The sequence below is a fragment of the Trachypithecus francoisi genome, unplaced genomic scaffold (assembly GCF_009764315.1).
Source record: "Trachypithecus francoisi isolate TF-2019V2 unplaced genomic scaffold, Tfra_2.0 Lachesis_group21, whole genome shotgun sequence".
Classification (NCBI taxonomy): Eukaryota; Metazoa; Chordata; class Mammalia; order Primates; family Cercopithecidae; genus Trachypithecus; species Trachypithecus francoisi.
In genome coordinates this window covers 6,178,440-6,198,088 of record NW_022681467.1, presented here as the reverse complement: position 1 = coordinate 6,198,088, position 19,649 = coordinate 6,178,440, and the positions used below count along the sequence as shown (strand labels likewise).

General features: G+C 40.9%; 1 protein-coding gene across 1 annotated transcript in view; it reads left to right on the top strand.

Annotated features, from left to right (window-relative positions):
• CFAP61 (cilia and flagella associated protein 61) overlaps positions 1 to 19,649 on the top strand; it is a 308,416-nt gene that overhangs the window by 43,112 nt on the left and 245,655 nt on the right. Inside the window, exon 8 of the mRNA XM_033185470.1 lies at positions 1,807 to 1,966. Coding sequence (XP_033041361.1) covers positions 1,807 to 1,966 — 160 coding nt within the window. The remainder of the gene's footprint in view (positions 1 to 1,806; positions 1,967 to 19,649) is intronic.

The following is a 19,649-nucleotide window of genomic DNA, read 5'->3' as shown; positions in this document are numbered from 1 at the left end:
GCGGCTATGCAGCCTTTGTTCACGAGTGCAAACAAGACAAACAATCACTTGTTATTTGGGAAAAAAATTAAAATGTTTATTTTGGACTTTTATTAAAGTGTCAATGGCTTTATAAAACAGCTGTGTAAATCCAGGCTTTTTCAGCAGTATCATTTTAGGGGGACTGTAAAGAAAGGAATATACGTGAAAAAATTAATTTTTAAAAATACCCTTTGTATTTCAGTTTTGAGGAGAAAATAGAGGAAGTCTCACTTTTATTTTGCAAACACATTTGAGAACAAATGATTTTTAACTGGGAGACGTGTTTGAGAACAAATAGTAGTTTAATACCTAATTTTTTTTGGTGTCATTTTAAAAACTGAGTATTATTGTAGCCTGATTCTCTGTTTTAGGAGGTTAAAGCATTAACCATTTTCTCTGGGCATTTATGGAAAGATGCTGCATTCTTGGGAATAGAGAATGCCTGTGATTATTGAGTTCTGCTACTTTCTGAATGCAATGGTTATCTAAAAGTCTGAACACTTGAGAGACAGGACCCAGTAAATGTGGGTTTCTAATAACAGCTATCAGAGTCTAATCAGTCAACCAGAATTTACTTAAAATCTACTTAATAATTATTTTATGTGAAATTCAAAGAACTATGTATTTTCTCTCTCTTTTAAAATTTTAAATACTTTCCTTGCAGAAAACAATGAAATACAGAATTACTTAAGGGATATAATAAGGAGTTTCAGTCACAACCATCTCTCAATGTGGAATATGATAGAATTAAAGTCTGTTGTTACTTTCTAATGTTTTGATACCAATCAGGTACCTGGTACCCAACCAGGGTTCAGATCAGCTAGTTACTCATCTTCTCACCTATGTATTACTCATCAAAGACCACAAATCATGGGGACAACTGCAAGAGCTTCAGAACCAGCTTTTCGGGGTGATGGGAAGTTAGACGTTTGCAGATGACACCCACCTGGTGAACTAACCCAGCCTGACTCAAGTTTACTTCACTCGAACATTTTCCACCAAACTTCCTTCCCTAATATCTCCTCCCCATCAGACTATCCAGTTAAATAAGTGAGTTCAAGACAAACTGAAGAGTTTCTACCTGATAAGGAGCTAGGGTCCATGGACTTTCTCTGTACTGGGGGCTGATCACATGGGCACTGGAACAATGACCTGTATTCCTGAGAAATGTGCATGGCAGAGGGGAAGAAAGTAGACAGAAGCGCCAGGCTTATGTTGGGGTACAAACACATGACACCAAATGGCAGAGGATATGGAGCAGGCAGGGGCATGGTCTGAGCGGAGGGCAAGTATTCCAATGGTTGAAGGGTCAAGAACTCTGGCAATTTCCCTGTTACTTATGCACCACTAGGTGTGTCCCCAGTGGTCACGTATTGGGACATTTTTGAGCATGTTTTATGTACTTAAGGAAGACACTCATTCCTCCCTTAAATCTCAAGTTGCCTGCCGAACCACCAGCCGACCACATACTGAGGGCTTTGGAGGTTTCCTGATGAGAATCATTTGACCTCTGATAAAGTAATGAAGTGTTTTGGACTGGGTGCGGTGGCTCATGCTTGTAATCCCAGCACTTTGGGAGACCGAGGTGGGCAGATCACTTGAGGTCAGGACTTCGAGACCATCCTGGCCAGCATGGCTACACAGGAGGCTGGGGCAAGAGAATCGCTTGAACCCAGGAGGCGGAGGTTGTGGTGAGCCGAGATATACCACTGCACTCCAGCCTGGGCGACAGAGCGAGACTCTGTCTCAAAAAAAAAGAATAATAAGGTGTTTTGGATATTTCAGGTGGAAGGCACAGCTGTTGGGTTCATGAGTGTGTGCTCAAGAGTGAACATGCAACTGCTACATGAGTGCTTTGACTTGGGCCCTTTCCACGGACTCTGTTTCCCCCATCCTGATGATGTTCTGGAATCACCACAAGAGCTAAGTGTCCGAAGAAGTCAAGGTACAGTGGATATCATAGGGACACACTGGAAAATTAAATCTATGCTTTATACACATTGCGCTCTTTGCTAAGTGATGGAACTAGATAGGGTACTTTATATTTCCTTCCCCAGTTCTCCTTAAGGAGTAGTTCCATAGTTGGTTACATCCTTTTGCAAATATCTACAAGCACAGATAGTCACAGTGCAGGGGTGGAGTTAGACATACTGGACTTGGGGCTTTAGGGCTCCCACATTGAGGATGCTTACTTCTTGAATGTTCATTGCTAGAGTAGATGTAAGTTATGGTGAAATAATTACTAGTGTTTCAGGTTTTACACACACACACACACACACACACAGCCAAATATAACAAGTGAATTTTTCAAATCGAGAACTCAGGAAGTTTTATATGCTTTGAAGTTTTAATCCCAACTTTCAGTGCTTCTGTGTTTTTGTCTTTGACAAATCATTATATAGTATAGGTCTGTTGCAAGTAGTCATTTTTAACTTACTTAAGTTACTTCTAGCTATATAAAATGATATCATCAATTTTAAAATATTGTCTGTATCAAGATTTTCGCCACATTCAATTAGGTAATCTCGAACTTTGATGTTTTAATTTAGTGAGGTCTTACTGTATCCATGGGTATCTTTGCGGTTACATATTTGGGTTCTTACAGAAGACAGATGCAGGCAGGCAAGTTACCGTGGGTACATCAATTCACTTCTCTAAAGCTAGATTTCTTCATTTGTAAAATGAGCATAATAGTAATATCTCCCACACGGCGGGGGGGAGGGGGGGGCGGGGTTGTGAAGTTTCACTGAGATAAGCCGTGTAGGGTGCTTTGCACAGTCAACTTAACACTCAATAAATGTTGATCATCACCGTTAGCAATTTTTTTTTTCCTTTGTGTCGGCCTTCCACCAACTTGAATCTTCCTAGGGTAAAATCAGGGTAGTTCAAATTGCTATGCTTTTTCCTGTCTGAAAGATTATAACAAGATTGTTCAGAAATGGGAAAAGGAGCACTTGGCTGGTGGCAAAGGACTTTTCAGTCTAGACAACAGAAGGCAGCAACTTGGCTAAGCTTTTCTCCTGAATGCATAAACCCAGTGCACAGCGTCTAGACCTCATCTGAACACACACACTTATCACAGAGAACTTGCAAAGCCACAGGTAGAGGAGTTTCCCTTTTGTTCTGATGATAACAACGCCCTTCCCAAAAGAGATTTGGGGTCCTTATTGTTTAACAGTGAAGCCTTGCTTGCTGTGCTTCTGAGAGAAGAATTCTACCATGGGAGAGTTCTGAAGGAACTTATTAGTGTGAGACAGTCCGGGACCATAAGTTGTCATTGTCATTTTCCAATGCTTAAATTCTTTGAAAGCAGCACTAAATGGCCTTCTTTTTTTTTTTTTTCTGAGATGGGGTTTAACTCTTGTCACCCAGGCTGGAGTACAATGGTGTGATCTTGGCTCACTGCAACCTCCGCCTCCTGGGTTCAAGTGATTCTCCTGTCTCAGCCTCCAGAGTAGCTGGGATTACAGGCGACTGCCACCACACCCAGCTACTTTTTGTATTTTTAGTAGAGACAGCGTTTTGCCATGTTGACGAGGCTGGTCTTGAAGTCCTGACCTCAGGTAATTCACCTGCCTCGGCCTTCCAGAGTGCTGGGATTACAGGTGTGAGCCACCACACCTGGTCCTAAATTGCCTTTTTATGGCTGAATATTCTCATATATAAAATGGAGATAAAAATAGTATCTAACCCAAAGAACTGAGGGGATGATTAAATGTTGGAATCTATGTGTTGTGCTTAGCTCAGCGTCAAACACAAAGTAAGTCCTGAACATTTAAAAATATTTTTTCCCCTGTGGCTATTGTAATGAAGAACAAGTTGAAAAGATGTAGTCCCTTCCAGTGTATTCCTGAGTGGCTCTGTGCTACTAATGTTTCCTACATAGAATGAATGGAAAATTACTTAGAAACTTTATGGAGCAATGAAGTTCAAAATTTAAACTGAACCCTGGACTTAAAAACACACATAAGCTAGTATATTTCTAGCAAGAGCCCACAGAGATATGGGCACTAAAAGAAGTCCTACTTCTGTCTACCTCCTTTAATATTTTTACCTAAAATCAGTCAATCTAGGACAGGTGGTAAGTAAAAGAAACAGGAAAACTTATCTTCTGTGCCTTGTTTATTTTTTTTATTTATTTTATTATTTTTTATTTATTTTATTTATTTACTTATTTATTTTTTGAGGCGGAGTCTCGCTCTGTCGCCCAGACTGGAGTGCAGTGGTGCAATCTCAGCTCACTGCAAGCTCCGCCTCCCGGGTTCACGCCATTCTCCTGCCTCAGCCTCCCGAGTAGCTGGGACTACAGGCGCCCACCACCTCGCCTGGCTAGTTTTTTGTATTTTTAGTAGAGACGGGGTTTCACTATGTTAGCCAGGATGGTCTCGATCTCCTGACCTCGTGATCCGCCGGTCTCGGCCTCCCAAAGTGCTGGGATTACAGGCTTGAGCCACCGCGCCCGGCCGCCTTGTTTATTTTTGAAAGTCAGCTTTATGTTCATTGACACAAAGATGATTCTTTATGAAATTTTCACCAGGGAGCTGGCATTGTAGACTTCCAGATAACTTCCAGGGATTGAGTCACAAATCATCAACAGCTCATTATATCTAAGAAAAGAGTCATCAACACATTTTGCTGCCATCTTCCTATCAACAACAACAAAGAATGAGGCTCCAGAGAAAATTCTAAATGTACTGTGATCTGTTACTTTTCTTGCCTGATGAAAGTCTCAAGTTAAAGGAAATATAATTTCTCTAAAATATGAACTAAAATTCTTATTTCAAATGAGCACACATCACCATGCCTCATATCTTGTATTTTGTTTAGTGCTTTTTCCATTTCAAAGGATTTTTATTTATATTATCTCATTTTATCCTTGTAACTTGGTGTAGGAGAGCTAGGGAAGGTGAGGTTCTCTCTATTTTATACCTGCTCAAGCTCATCCAAGCTTTTAAAGCTCATCAGTGGCTGACCCAGAAGGCAGACCCAGCCTCTCTCTGCTTTTGTGCAAGGTGATAGTCTTGGCAAGGTAACTTTTTATCTTAGATGGTTTTGACAGAAAACTCCAATGCCGGCTCTGCTACACAAGATACATGATCAGTTTTTTCACTTTATTATTATTATTATTATTATTTTGAGATGAAGTCCCCGTCTGTCACCCAGGTTGGAGTACAGTGGTGCAATCTCAGCTCATTGCAACCTCTGCCTCCTGGGTTCAAGCGATTCTCCTGCCTCAGCCTCCCCAGTAGCTGAGATTACATGTGTATGCCACCACACCCAGCTAAATTTTTTGTATTTTTAGTAGAGATGGGGTTTCACCGTATTGACCAGGCTGGTCTTGAACTCTGGATGTCAGATGATCTGCCCACCTCAGCATCCCAAAGTGCTGGGATTACAGGCGTGAGCCACCATGCCCGGCCAGTTTTTTCACTGTAATAAGTTATTTAATGAATGATCACTTCAGTGAATGATCAGTGACCTGCCCATATCCCTTATACTTTTATTTTGTATGTGTGTGCTCCAAACAATTCCTGTCTGCTGGAATCTTCACCTCTGTGTCTGCAGGCTTTTTTAAAACTGTGAAAGGCCACTCTGACCTGTGCAGGGGTCAGGCTGGAAGTATCAGGAAATTATCCCTCCAGGAACAGGCTGCTTCCTTATCTCACATCCCAGCTTCCCTGCTGGTGCTTTCTCCATCGACTCCCAAATAAATTGTTGTAACTGAATCTTTAACTCAAGGTTTGCTTCTGAGGGAAGTGAGACCAAGACACTACTAGTTAGGCCTTTTCCTACCAGCTGTGAAAGCATTTATTTATACACAACTGACTTGGGTGAGAGTATGAATACCCCAGCTCCCTCACTCCTCAGGTGGGAGGACTCAGAGACGTGAGTATTGGCTGGTTTCTCAGAGTTCCTCCAAGGGATTAAGTTTCAGTTATCCATAATAGTAATCTGAGTGATAACACATGTGTTGTTGTTTTTTAACTTTCAAGTTCAGGGGTACATGTGAACCTAACGATTCATAGGTAAACTTTTGTCATGTGGGTTTGTTGTACAGATTATGGAATCATCCAGGTATTAAGCCTAGTACCCATTAGTTATTTTTCCTGATCCTCTCCCTCCTCCAACCCTCCACCCTCAAAAGGCCCCAGTGTGTGTTGTTCCCCTTTGTGTGTCCCTGGATAACACACACTTTATTAGTTGTCTTTCCTTCCCTGTCTCTTTTCCTCACTCTCCTATTCGTGCATCCTGGAACCACCTCCAAAGTAAACTGCTTATTCTCAAGCTCTTCTCTCAAGATCTGATCTTTTCCTACCAGCTGTGAAAACTTGTAATTTCACACCAACCTCAACCCTTTCAAGCAGAATAATGTCAAGACTCAACATTCTTAAATGAATCCAGAGGCCCTCCTTTCTCTAGCTCCTAATACACATGGTAATTAGCTTACTATCCTTCATCATCTCAGCCTTATCAAAAGTTTCCTTGGAGGTCTGGCTGGTGTTAACAGAAAGGAGGGCAGAGCTGGTGCGGCTGACCCTGGAGAAAGCTGACTTGGCTGGTGTGGTGCAGAGAAGCCAGCTTGTTTATGTGCTTATTCCATGACTGCTTGCCCTGAGCAGAAAGTGCCTTTCAGGATCTATTTTTAGAGGTTTATTACATATGTCTGTTCTCAATTACAACGGTTTAATGAAGATCTAAATAAAATGCTAGGTTCTACCTTAAAAAAAAAAGTTTCCCTGAATCTAAAATGTTTAGCTGTGTACAATCAATTTGTGTTTTACCTGAATGATTTGTATATGCTCTCATAGCTACCCATTTTGCATATATAACCTATTACATACTTGTAAACTTTGGTTTTTATGTACTAAACGTTGGGAGTAAACTGGGACCAATGGGAATAAGGTCTAAGGATGCAAATTTTGTCCACGCATAAGGAAAAAGTAGTAGAAGTGTATTTTTAAAAAAAATTTCAATGGAGGACCTAGTGTGGAAGTAGCAAGTTCCCAGAATATTAGAAGAATTCATAAAGGAACAGCCATACACACTTACAAAGGGCTTTCTGCTTGTGTGGAAGATTACACTGAATGAGATGTAAGATCCCCTTAAATGCTAAAAAACACTTATTGAATACACTTCAAGATGTTCCATATGCCTGGCAGTTTATGAATATTTTCCTTCAGTGACAATAAAATGGTTCAAAACAATATTTTTTCCAGTTGGCCGCAGCACTGGCCCTGCCTGGCGTTTGCAAATCAAGCTGTGTCTTTTGTTAGCTGCATCACCCAATAAAGATTTTGGAATCAAGCTTGAGCTGGCAATTTTCTTGATGATGCATAAGGCAAAATAGGGCACAGACTGCATTTTCACAGCTGTACTGGCATCGCCACATTTAATAGTTAAAATAAAAAAATAAAAAGCAAAAAACAAAACTTTTGTTCCTCATATAGGCTGGTTAGATCTGAGCAGTGTGAATCTCTGTTTTAAAAGACTCCTGCAAGGTAAATCTCATTATATACCCAGGGCCCACCTTACAAAGTCTCTGCAGAACTTGATGTGCTCCTTGGCAGGGAGAGATTCAAGTTTACATAATAGAGATGTGAGATTTAAAAGAATAACTAGTGTAGCCCCTTGTAATCAAGTCATCCAGGAAAACTGTTGCTCATTATACATATAAAAGGCCCTTCAAAATATAATTTTTGTAATGTCTCCATGTAAAACATTGCCATATTGCCTTTAACATTCTTTTTAAAAAATTACTCCTGCTATCAGGAAATGTCTTTATATGTCTTGTTTCAATTTTATGTCTTGTTTTATTGAACTCACATTTGCTTCTTACCTCAGATTCCCTCATCTCTTGGGTTAGGAAACACCTGGAACCACTCTCCCTGTGTCAGAGCTAAAAAACAATGGCTACGTTAAGTCTTATTGATTATGTATTAAATCATCCCAGGTCTTTTCTCCTCTCTTCCTAAGGTTCCATTTTATATTCCTGGATTCCCTTCTATTTTACTTTATTCTTCTTTTAACATGGACTCCAAATAGGACTGGAGCACGCATCTACAGAGTGTGTCAGGATTTCTGCCGCCATCTTTGCATTATATATCTCAGAACTTTGTTTTTAACAGTCAGTTAATTCTATAGTTAACCAGTGACCCACCAGGACTTAGTCTGCCAGGGCTGCCATAACAAAGTGTCACAGACTGGGTGGCTTAAAAAACAGAAATTGATGTTCTTACATTTTTGAGGCCAGAAGTCAAGATGTTGGAGGGGTCAGTTTCTTCTGAGGCCTTCCTCCTTGGCATGTAGACGGCCGTCTTCTCCCCGTGTCTTCACAGGGTCTTCCCTCTGTACCCATCAGTGTTTTTGTTTTTTCTTTTTATAAGGACACTAGTCACATTGCATTAGGGCTCACCTTAGTGACCTTGCTTTAACTCAGTTACCTCTTTAAAGACTGTCTGCAAATACATTCCCATTCTGAGGTACTAGGGGTTAAGACTTCAGCATACAAGTTTCGGGGGTGGGAGGAGGCACACTACAGCCCGGGAGAGGCTCTGTGGTATCGTACTGCCTTCCTTTGGTCCCTAATAGCGGGGCGGTATGTGTTCAGGGTGGGAGATGTTTGGACGTCTACATCCTCTCATAAGCCCATGTTCTTCCCCTGGCTGGATGTAAACTGCACCCACCCAACACTCTGTGCCTGAGGAAAGTCCCTCTTTCCCACCAAATGGGCTTCTCATTGCTTCTGGCGTGGGTTTCAGATCCCCCTAGGAGAGGAGCTCTGCTCTTATAGCCTCCTGTGCCCTGGTCACCTCCACTTCCCAGGAGGCTGGGTGAGTTCTGGGGCCTATTATAGCTCTCACTCAGGGGCCACACAGCAATATTACTCACTTGGTGGCAATTGCCACCAAATTTGCCATTTTCTCATTGTGATCTGGGCTTTGAGCATCTCAGTTCTCCCTCCTCCCCCTTACTTTCCTTCCCCTAGATCCTGTGGTGTGGTTCTTTGATGCCTTTAGTCAAGGCTCTGACAGTAATGCAGACAGTGGCAGCAAAGTCGGCTTTACTTAATGTTCATACAAAGCCCTAATATACTAACTTATACTTGTTAAAATTTGAATTTTTAAAATTTATTTTTATTGTTTTGAGACAGAGTCTCGCTCTGTCGCCCAGGCTGGAGTGCAGTGGTACGATCTCGGCTCACTACAAGCTCCGCCTCCTGGGTTCAAGCCATTCTCCTGCCTCAGCCTCCTGAGTAGCTGGGACTGCAGGCGCATGCCACCATGCCCGGCTAGTTTTTTTTTTGTATTTTTTTTTAGTAGAGACAGGGTTTTACTGTGTTAGCCAGGATGGTCTCGATCTCCTGACCTCGTGGTCTGCCCGCCTCGGCCTCCCAAAGTGCTGGGATTACAGGCGTGATGAATTTTATTTTTTTAAGTCACTGAATGTCTTTAGTGTGAGTGTGTGTGTGTGTATATATATAAATATCTATATACTTATATATTTATATAGAAAACATATAAATATATATTATATATATATTTGATTTTCTAGAATCTATTTTGTTAATTCTAAAACTTTGCAAGAGATGTTGATAAAACAAATAAATCATACCAGACCTATACCCAGGCATCTACAAGGTTGAGAGTTTAGACTCTTTCAGGGCTCTCAGGGCAGAGCCCCTGGACTGGTAGGATACCAGGAAGACTATAATCCAGACCTGAAACCCAGAACTTGTTGTCAAGGACATGACCCCAAAGCCGTCTTGGTGAGCCTTTTGCTTATTTCATAAAACCTGTTGTCAATTCTCCGTCTTAATTCCAAGGCTGATTTCTAAGCCTTTTCTAATGTCTTCAAAAACAGCCACAGCAACAAAGGATGGCAATCACTTAAGAATCTGTTATTTTGCAGACAGCAACATGACTGAGATCTGCATTCCTCCTTTCCTCTTCAGCCCTGGGAGCGACCTGTGGTATCACAGCCTTGCTCTCCAACAGTCAGATTCATTTCACAATGGTGGAAGTACAAGTGCATTTTTATATGGGGCCTGGAGGTCTTCAGAAGAAAAGGAAGAAAAGTGGCTTTATTTATATTCGTTATGATCATTATGTGCTGGGATTATTTTCTCAGTAGGGGATGTCTCTTTTGCCCGTATTTATGAAGCAGGGGAGAAGGCATTTAATGAAGTTCAAGAGTGTATTTGACTGTAAAACACATCTCAGTACATTCACATGTAAATAACCCTTTTATTTGTTCTCTCTGGTGACCTTTTCCCTGTTGGGGTAGATCACAGTTTGTTGTTGTTTTCCATTTTCAAATGGAAGGCTGAAAGATAGTAATGAAAGATTATGCAAAAAAATCCGTGTTTAAAATAATGTTGATATGCCACTTGTGTTGCAGGATAATTATAGTAATTTGGCTATTACGCTATATGGAGTCAGGAGTTAGTTGCTAGAAAACACGGTGATAGGGGTGATTCAAGGGATTTTCATCCCAACTGGGTGTTTGATCCTGCTGACTTTTCTCTTGAAAATCAATTGCTTGCAGCGAATACTCTGAATTCCCCCTTGATTAAATTGGCCATCAGTGGGTCACACCCACTGCACCAAGGTCACTGTGAGTTCTGTTTACAAAGAGTTTTTGGTGATTCTTAAAATATCATGGACCACATTTAATCTGAGCCAAGCGGCTAAGGAAGCAATTACTAAAAAGCACAGTTTTTGCACATGGCAACAAACAAAGGAAACTTTATTAATTCTGAAGCCCAACGTGAAGCCAGTTATTTGCCTACTGGGTCAGAGGCCTTCTCTCCACTGCATTTTGCTTGGGCTTTTGGTATTTTCAGGCCTCCAGAGACAGGTAGGCTCACTCAGTAGAAGACCTGGTAGAGGCGCCTTGGAAGCATCTTTGACAACTTTTCCATTTCTCCTCAAGGTAGTTAATAGATTCAGGTTTTCTATTTCCTTTGAATCAATTTTGGAAATAAGATTGTTCTAGAAAAGCTTAATCTAGTATATGAAGATGAAAAATTAGCATACAGTAGTGGAGATAAATATAGGTATATATGTATAATATATGTGTGTGTATATATATGTATCCAACTCTGTGGAAACATACTTAATTTTTTTTTTTTTCAGAGACAGGGTCTCATTCTGTTGCCCAGGATGGGGTATAGTGGTGCAAGTACGGCTCACTGCAGCCTTGAACTCTTCCTGGGCTCAAGTGATTCTCCTACCTCAGCTTCCTGACTAGCTGGGACTATAGGTATGTGCCACCATACCTTGCTAATTTTTAAATTTTTTGTGAAGACAGGGTTTCACTTTGTTGCCAGGCTGGTCTTGAACTCCTGGCTTTAAGCAGTCCTCCTGCCTTGGCCTCCCAAAGTGCTGGAATTTCAGGGATGAGCAACCACACCCAGCCTGTCTTTTTTATTGAGTACGGATTTAAATTTCATATAAATTTCATATAAATTTATATGAAATATTCATATTTTAAATTTCATATAAATTTCATATAAATTTATATGAAATATTCTGAAATAAAGAGAAAAGCAAATCACAAAAGTAACTGTAAAAATATTCATAATAAATGTGGGAAAATATTAAACTTCCCTAAAACTGAAATGCACATTAAAACCCAAGATCTTTTTCTCCCCCATTTTGCCTACTAAATTCTAAATATGCATTGTAATTAAAACACTTAGTTCTGGGCAAGAAGCACTGTAATGAGCACTCAGATTTTCTGATGATCTGAAGGTTGACTGATATAACATTCTGGAGTACAATTTACTCATGGTTGTCACAGAATCCATTAAATGTTCATGTTGTTTGACTTCAACTATAGAAATTTGAGGAAATAATACTAATACTACAAAAAGATCTATATGCAAGAATTTCACTAAGCTTAATCGTAATACTAAAAATGAACAAACAAAAAATATCCAAATAAACAAATGTAAAAACCCCAAGTCTTCCACAAGGAGATGGCTAAACTTGTGAATATCCCTTAGACAGATATGCAGAAGCCTTTAAAAAGAAGGTTACAAATAGTGAGGGGAAATGGTTCAGACATAATCTTAGGTGAAAAAAAAATCAATGCAAAATGAATTGCAGTATGAGTAAAGTTACCTGATAAAACACATGTTATGAAGAGTACAGGGAGGCAATAAACTAAAATGACAAAAGAGATGGAGTCACAGAAGTGGCAATAAAGCAATGCTTTTATTTCCTCCCTATATTTTTTAAAATGTGGAAACAATATTAAATCTACAGAAAAGTTGCAGATACGTTTTTTTCTTCCTAATCCGTGTCGACGTAAGTTGCCAACATGAAGCTGGATCACCTTGGAATACTTTTGTATGTATTTGCTGTAAAGAGGGACATTCTTCTTTACAACCTCAAGCATCCACTGATATCAGGAAATTAACACGAATATGTTACTACAATTTAATCCACAATCCAAAGACCCCAGTTACATTTCTTCATTTGTCCCAAGGATGTCCTTTGGGGCAAAAGAATCCAGTCCAGGATAACAAACTGCAGTTACTTGTAATATTATCTTTCTTTTTTTTTTGAGACGGAGTCTCACTCTGTCGCCCAGGCAGGAGTGCAGTGGCCGGATCTCAGCTCACTGCAAGCTCTGCCTCCCGGGTTTATGCCATTCTCCTGCCTCAGCCTCCCGAGTAGCTGGGACTACAGGCGCCCGCCACCTTGCCCAGCTAGTTTTTTGTATTTTTTAGTAGAGACGGGGTTTCACCGTGTTAGCCAGGATGGTCTCGATCTCCTGACCTCGTGATCCGCCCGTCTCGGCCTCCCAAAGTGCTGGGATTACAGGCTTGAGCCACCGCGCCCGGCCAATATTATCTTTCAATATGGAACAGTTCCTCAGTCTTTCTCTGCTTTTCATGACTTAGCCCATAATTTTCTAGAACGTAATTTATTTTTGTTTGTTTGATGTTTATTCATGGCGAGAGTCATATCATGCATGTGGAACTCTGGGCTCTCAGTCCATCCTATCTGGTGTGATACATTTTCAGTCTGCCCTGTTACTGATGATGATGTGTGTCACATTGATCACTTGACGAAAGTGACTCTTTTAGGTAAAAATTAAAATTATTTTGACTTATCCTAGTCTGTGCAGAAGTCTGTCATAATGTCTTTCTTCCTGACCTCTGTATTAGCTGTACCCTGATTTTCACTTGGAATCAACTGATCCTGTTTTACTCCTTGCTTGGAGTTTCATCTTTGCTCCACCCAGCATCCTACTGCAGGTACTTGTGGCTGTTGAGGTCTCCTTGGGTAAATGATACTCTTGGTTGCTCCATAAGTCAGTCCTTCTATGCTTGAGCTGGTGTCAGCCTCTGGTAATTGCTGTGCTGTGGTCCATTTCAGGCATATGGCTCCTGACTTAACTTTGTAGCCAAAATAGACTTCAGGGAGGCAGCCTCCCTTTCCCCTCTAACTAGGATGCTCACAAACCACATGGACCCAGCTCCCAAGTGCTCGGTCTAAAGCTTTACCTGCAATTTATTCTCTCCAGTAGCTGTGATTATATCTCTTTCTTCTTAAAGTCGTCTTTGCTTTTTCTCTGTCTTTTCTTTTAATTAGGTTTTCCTGTTTGGTCTTTTCAAAGAGTTAGCTCTTAATCTATCAAGCCTATGGGTTTCTTTTTGAATTTATTCATATCTGCTTTTATTTTGTGACCTCTTTTCTCCTGATTTCTTTGAATGTGTTTTGTTCTTCCTATTCTAATCGCCTGGTTCATTCTTTTTTTTTTTTTTTTTTTGAGGCGGAGTCTCGCTCTTGTTGCCCAGGCTGGAGTGCAATGGCGCAATCTTGGTTCACTGCAACCTCCACCTCCCAGATTCAAGCGATTCTCCTGCCTCAGCCTCCCTAGTAGCTGGGATTACAGGCATACACCACCATGCCTGGCTAATTTTTTGTATTTTTAGTAGAGACAGGGTTTCGCTATGTTGGCTAGGTTGGTCTGGAACTCCTGACCTCAGGTGATCCACCTGCCTCGGCCTCCTTGTTTTAAAAGAAAAGCATTTCTTGGGAAGAAAAATTTTTGCTGTACCAATTTAGGTCCAAGTGGTAGGGGACCTGCAAATTGACTAACAGATTAACAGGAGAAAAAAAGTATTATGTATAAAATAATATATAATATTATATATAAACCGCTTTGGTGGTTGTTAAGCTCTTCATTTCCCCCATTTGAAACTTCTCAAAAACATTCACAAACAAGGAGCAGAGTTGATTGCTGTGGAGAGAAGACTAGGGCTATAAGTTCCAAGGAAAGAGATCTGCAAAAGGAGACAGCAACATAGATTAGAATGCAGAAACAAAAATAAAAACCAAGCTTAATATCTGGAGTGACTATCAACCCAGTTTCTGAGACCAAAGGGCATCCAATCAAAAAGACTTTTAAACATTAGGTTTGAAGCCTTTTTAGACAGGGGAGTGAGCATGGCATTGGCAAACTGACAGATTTCCCAGTTTGCAGTTTGAAAGTTGTTGGTGATGGCATAGATAGCAAATCACCATAACCACAGTCGTGGTTGTTTCCTGGAACGCAGCATAGAGGATATGAGTGTTACAGTGAGCTTGCTGAGTGGCCCACACAGCAGCAGCTCCAAGCACGAGGCCCATACTCACACTTACCTATTGTGATGATGACTATTTTGAAGTTCATGTCAAGCCATCTAGCTTCAGCTCACAGGGCTTCTTAAGACCTTGGAGGGAAGGGGGCAAAACAAGACAACCTAGAGTCTCAAGGTTCCATGTAGTCAGATTTTACCGTGATGCCAAGTCAGGAGAATGGGAGAATATTTGGAAACATTAATTACTGGCAACTTGTGTAAGATAGCAGAATCCAGTTTACAAAAGGGTAGAAATGGCTCAGAGATAATGAACAGAATTAGAATCTGATAACTCACACGAGTAGATTATAGTTTTCCCTTGAAATATAGAATTTGTCTCTATAATCACCCCGATTTTGATCAAAGATAATAAAATTGATATTATTTTGTTTGTAAAATAAGTCCAGTCTCATTAAATTTGATTATTTATATGAATACTTCAAAAATGATAACAGACCACATTAAAATTTGCTTGCTGAACTGAGATTCAGAATCTCAGATTGGACTCTTAAAAGCCTGCTGGGACTAGGAAGTCAGGTCACGAACTTGCTACCGGATTTCACCTGTAATGCTTATAGATTTGGGTGGATTCCTTTTCTTAAGGTCCCCCAAATATCCTAAGATTCCTGGGCCTGCCAGGAAGTAGCCTTACTAACTCATCTAAAAGGCTGGGAACCCCGAAGGCAGGCACCAGGCTGCTTTTTCCAAGAGGGCTTTGTAAGCACAGGCTCCATAAAGTCAACCTTATTTCCTTAAAGCTATCATTCTCAAATAGGACAAATACGACATTCCAATCAGATCCCTGGTCATAACCAGCTATGTCTTGTTACAAGGAGGACAGATTCTCATTGAAATTTTGTAAACAACTATATTGCCATGTAAATGGAGATACTCAGTAAGAGTTTTGGAATTCTGGAGGGTTCAGGCAGGGAGAAAAATAAAATATTTCATTTCTGTTTATAAAAGTGTAATATACAAAATTGTTGTAAGTTATAGATAGCTTATAAGAAAAGAGAGAGGGGTTCCTTAAATCCAGGAGAAAATTTTAAACAAAGCCATAATGTTTATTCATCAGTTCATTTAGTCCAATGTAATAATTCTTGTTCTGCTTGATTTAGGTTAGTAGTTTTAGGAATCCCTCAGCTTCTCCACTAGAGTTTTGGAATTCCCTACTCAGTTCAATGGTATAATCTCAAAGTTATTTATGCAATATCTTCAGAAGTCTGTACCCTAGAATACTTGGCATATTCCTTTTCCCTGGGTTTCCTTTTGTTGAAAACAAGTTTTCTACCTTATTATAGCTTCTAGAAAAACTTCAGAATAAAACAAAAACTATCCAGGATAAGAAAAGACTTAAATGGTATGACTAATGATCTGATGAGAGTTCATTATAAAAATAGCAAAATTGATGAGGAAATTTGGTTGTTTCTGTGGCATAGAACTTTTAAAATAAAAACTGGAATGATGACTATAAGATTATGCTATTGTTGTCTAATATCAGGCAAAGCAATACCAGCACACATCATAGGCAGTGAGGGCATTGACAAATTTCTAGGAACTTCATATACTTCCTGAAATATTTATATTCATAACATTTACATAAAATATATGTAAAAATATAACCTTGGGAAAGTTAAGTATCTCTTCTTATTTGACAATGCTTTTCATGCATTTCAACATACCTACTTTTATTTTATTTTTTCACATTTTCCATCACTCCTTATCCTAATTAATTTTTGATATCTCTCTTTTTATAAGGTGATAGAACAAATCCTTTGAGATTTTCCAGGGACTTTCTGGGAAGTCAGAAATTTATAGCAGCTGAACTTGAACTTCCAGGATAAAAGGGTCATAATTTTTCTCCCAAACTGTAAACGCCTTTGTGGGGGCGAGGGGGTCAATGGAAGCCGCATTTTCAGGAGGCTCTGCTTAAGTTTAATGTTTCTTTCTGTGGCTGCTGATTGTTGGAATGTTTTCAGTTTAAAATAATCTTCAACCATTTTGGTGGGCTGTTCATCACTTCACATTTAAAACCATGCATCTGAAGATGGCCGAATAGGAACAGCTCCAGTCTCCAACTCCCAGCGCGAGCGACACAGAAGACCGGTGATTTCTGCATTTTCAACTGAGGTACTGGGGTCATCTCTCTAGGGAGTGCCGGACAATCGGTGCGGGTCAGCTGCTGCAGCCTGACCAGCGTGAGCTGAAGCAGGGCGAGGCATCGCCTCACCTGGAAGCGCAAGGGGAAGGAAATCCCTTTTCCTAGCCAGGGGAACTGAGACACACAACACCTGGAAAATCGGGTAACTCCCACCCCAATACTGCGCTTTAAGGAAACAGGCACACCAGGAGAATATATCCACACCTGGCCGGGAGGGTCCCACGCCCACGGAGCCTCCTCACAGCTAACACAGCCGTCTGCGGCGATCTATCCGCAAGGCAGCAGCGAGGCTGGGGGAGGGGCGCCCGCCATTGCTGAGGCTTAAGTAGGTAAACAAAGCCGCTGGGAAGCTCGAACTGGGTGGAGCTCACAGCAGCTCAAGGAAGCCTGCCTGTCTCTGTAGACTCTACCGCTGCGGACAGCGCACAGCTGCAGTCCATTAGGGGAAAGAGCGGGGCCGCTGCAGACCTGAACGACTCTGTCTGACAGCTTTGGGGAGAGCCGTGGATCTCCTAATGCGGAGGTTGAGATCTGAGAACGGACAGACTGCCTGCTCAGGTGGGTCCCTGACCCCCGAGTAGCCTAGCTGGGAGACATCCCCCACTAGGGGCAGTCTGATACCCCACACCTCACAGGGTGGCGTCACCCCTGAGAGGAAACTTCCAAAGAAAGAATCAGACAGGTACACTCGCTGTTCAGCAATATTCTATCTTCGGCAACCTCTGCTGCTGATACCCAGGCAAACAGGGTCTGGAGTGGACCTCAAGCAATCTCTAACAGACCAACAGACAGTCCTTCTGACTGTCAGACGGAAAACTATCAAACAGGAAGGACACCTATACCAAAACCCCATCAGTACGTCACCATCATCAAAGTCCAGAGACAGATAAAACCACAAAGATGGGGAAGAAGCAGGGCAGAAAAGCTGGAAATTCAAAAAATAAGAGCGCATCTCCCCCTGCAAAGGAGCGCAGCCCATCGCCAGCAACGGATCAAAGCTGGTCAGAGAATGACTTTGACGAGAGAGAGAGAAGAAGGCTTCAGTCCATCAAACCTCTCAGAGCTAAAGGAGGAATTACGTACCCAGCGCAAAGAAACTAAAAATCTTGAAAAAAAAGTGGAAGAATTGACAGCTAGACTAATTAATGCAGAGAAGATCATAAACGAAATGACAGAGATGAAAACCATGACACGAGAAATACGTGACAAATGCACAAGCTTCGGTAACCGACTCGATCAACTGGAGGAAAGAGTATCAGCGATTGAGGATCAAATGAATGAAATGAAGCGAGAAGAGAAACCAAAAGAAAAAAGAAGAAAAAGAAATGAACAAAGCCTGCAAGAAGTATGGGATTATGTAAAAAGACCAAATCTACGTCTGATTGGGGTGCCTGAAAGTGAGGGGGAAAATGGAACCAAGTTGGAAAACACTCTTCAGGATATCATCCAGGAGAACTTCCCCAACCTAGTAGGGCAGGCCAACATTCAAATTCAGGAAATACAGAGAACGCCACAAAGATACTCCTCCAGAAGAGCAACTCCAAGACACATAATTGCCAGATTCACCAAAGTTGAAATGAAGGAAAAAATCTTAAGGGCAGCCAGAGAGAAAGGTCGGGTTACCCACAAAGGGAAGCCCATCAGAATAACAGCAGACCTCTCGGCAGAAATACTACAAGCCAGAAGAGAGTGGGGGCCAATATTCAACGTTCTTAAAGAAAAGAATTTTCAACCGAGAATTTCATATCCAGCCAAACTAAGCTTCATCAGTGAAGGAGAAATAAAATCCTTTACAGATAAGCAAATGCTTAGAGATTTTGTCACCACCAGGCCTGCCTTACAAGAGACCCTGAAGGAAGCCCTAAACATGGAAAGGAACAACCGGTACCAGCCATTGCAAAAACATGCCAAAATGTAAAGACCATCGAGGCTAGGAAGAAACTGCATCAACTAACGAGCAAAATAACCAGTTAATATCATAATGACAGGATCAAGTTCACACATAACAATATTAACCTTAAATGTCAATGGACTAAATGCTCCAATGAAAAGACACAGACTGGCAAACTGGATAAAGAGTCAAGACCCATCAGTCTGCTGTATTCAGGAGACCCATCTCACATGCAGAGACATACATAGGCTCAAAATAAAGGGATGGAGGAAGATCTACCAAGCAAATGGAGAACAAAAAAAGCAGGGGTTGCAATCCTAGTCTCTGATAAAACAGACTTTAAACCATCAAAGATCAAAAGAGACAAAGAAGGCCATTACATAATGGTAAAGGGATCAATTCAACAGGAAGAGCTAACTCTCCTAAATATATATGCACCCAATACAGGAGCACCCAGATTCATAAAGCAAGTCCTTAGAGACCTACAAAGAGACTTAGACTCCCATACAATAATAATGGGAGACTTCAACACTCCACTGTCAACATTAGACAGATCAACGAGACAGAAAGTTAACAAGGATATCCAGGAATTGAACTCATCTCTGCACCAAGCGGACCTAATAGACATCTATAGAACTCTCCACCCCAAATCAACAGAATATACATTCTTCTCAGCACCACATCGCACTTATTCCAAAATTGACCACATAATTGGAAGTAAAGCACTCCTCAGCAAATGTACAAGAACTGAAATTATAACAAACTGTCTCTCAGACCACAGTGCAATCAAACTAGAACTCAGGACTAAGAAACTCAATCCAAACCGCTCAACTACATGGAAACTGAACAACCTGCTCCTGAATGACTACTGGGTACATAACGAAATGAAAGCAGAAATAAAGATGTTCTTTGAAACCAATGAGAACAAAGATACAACATAC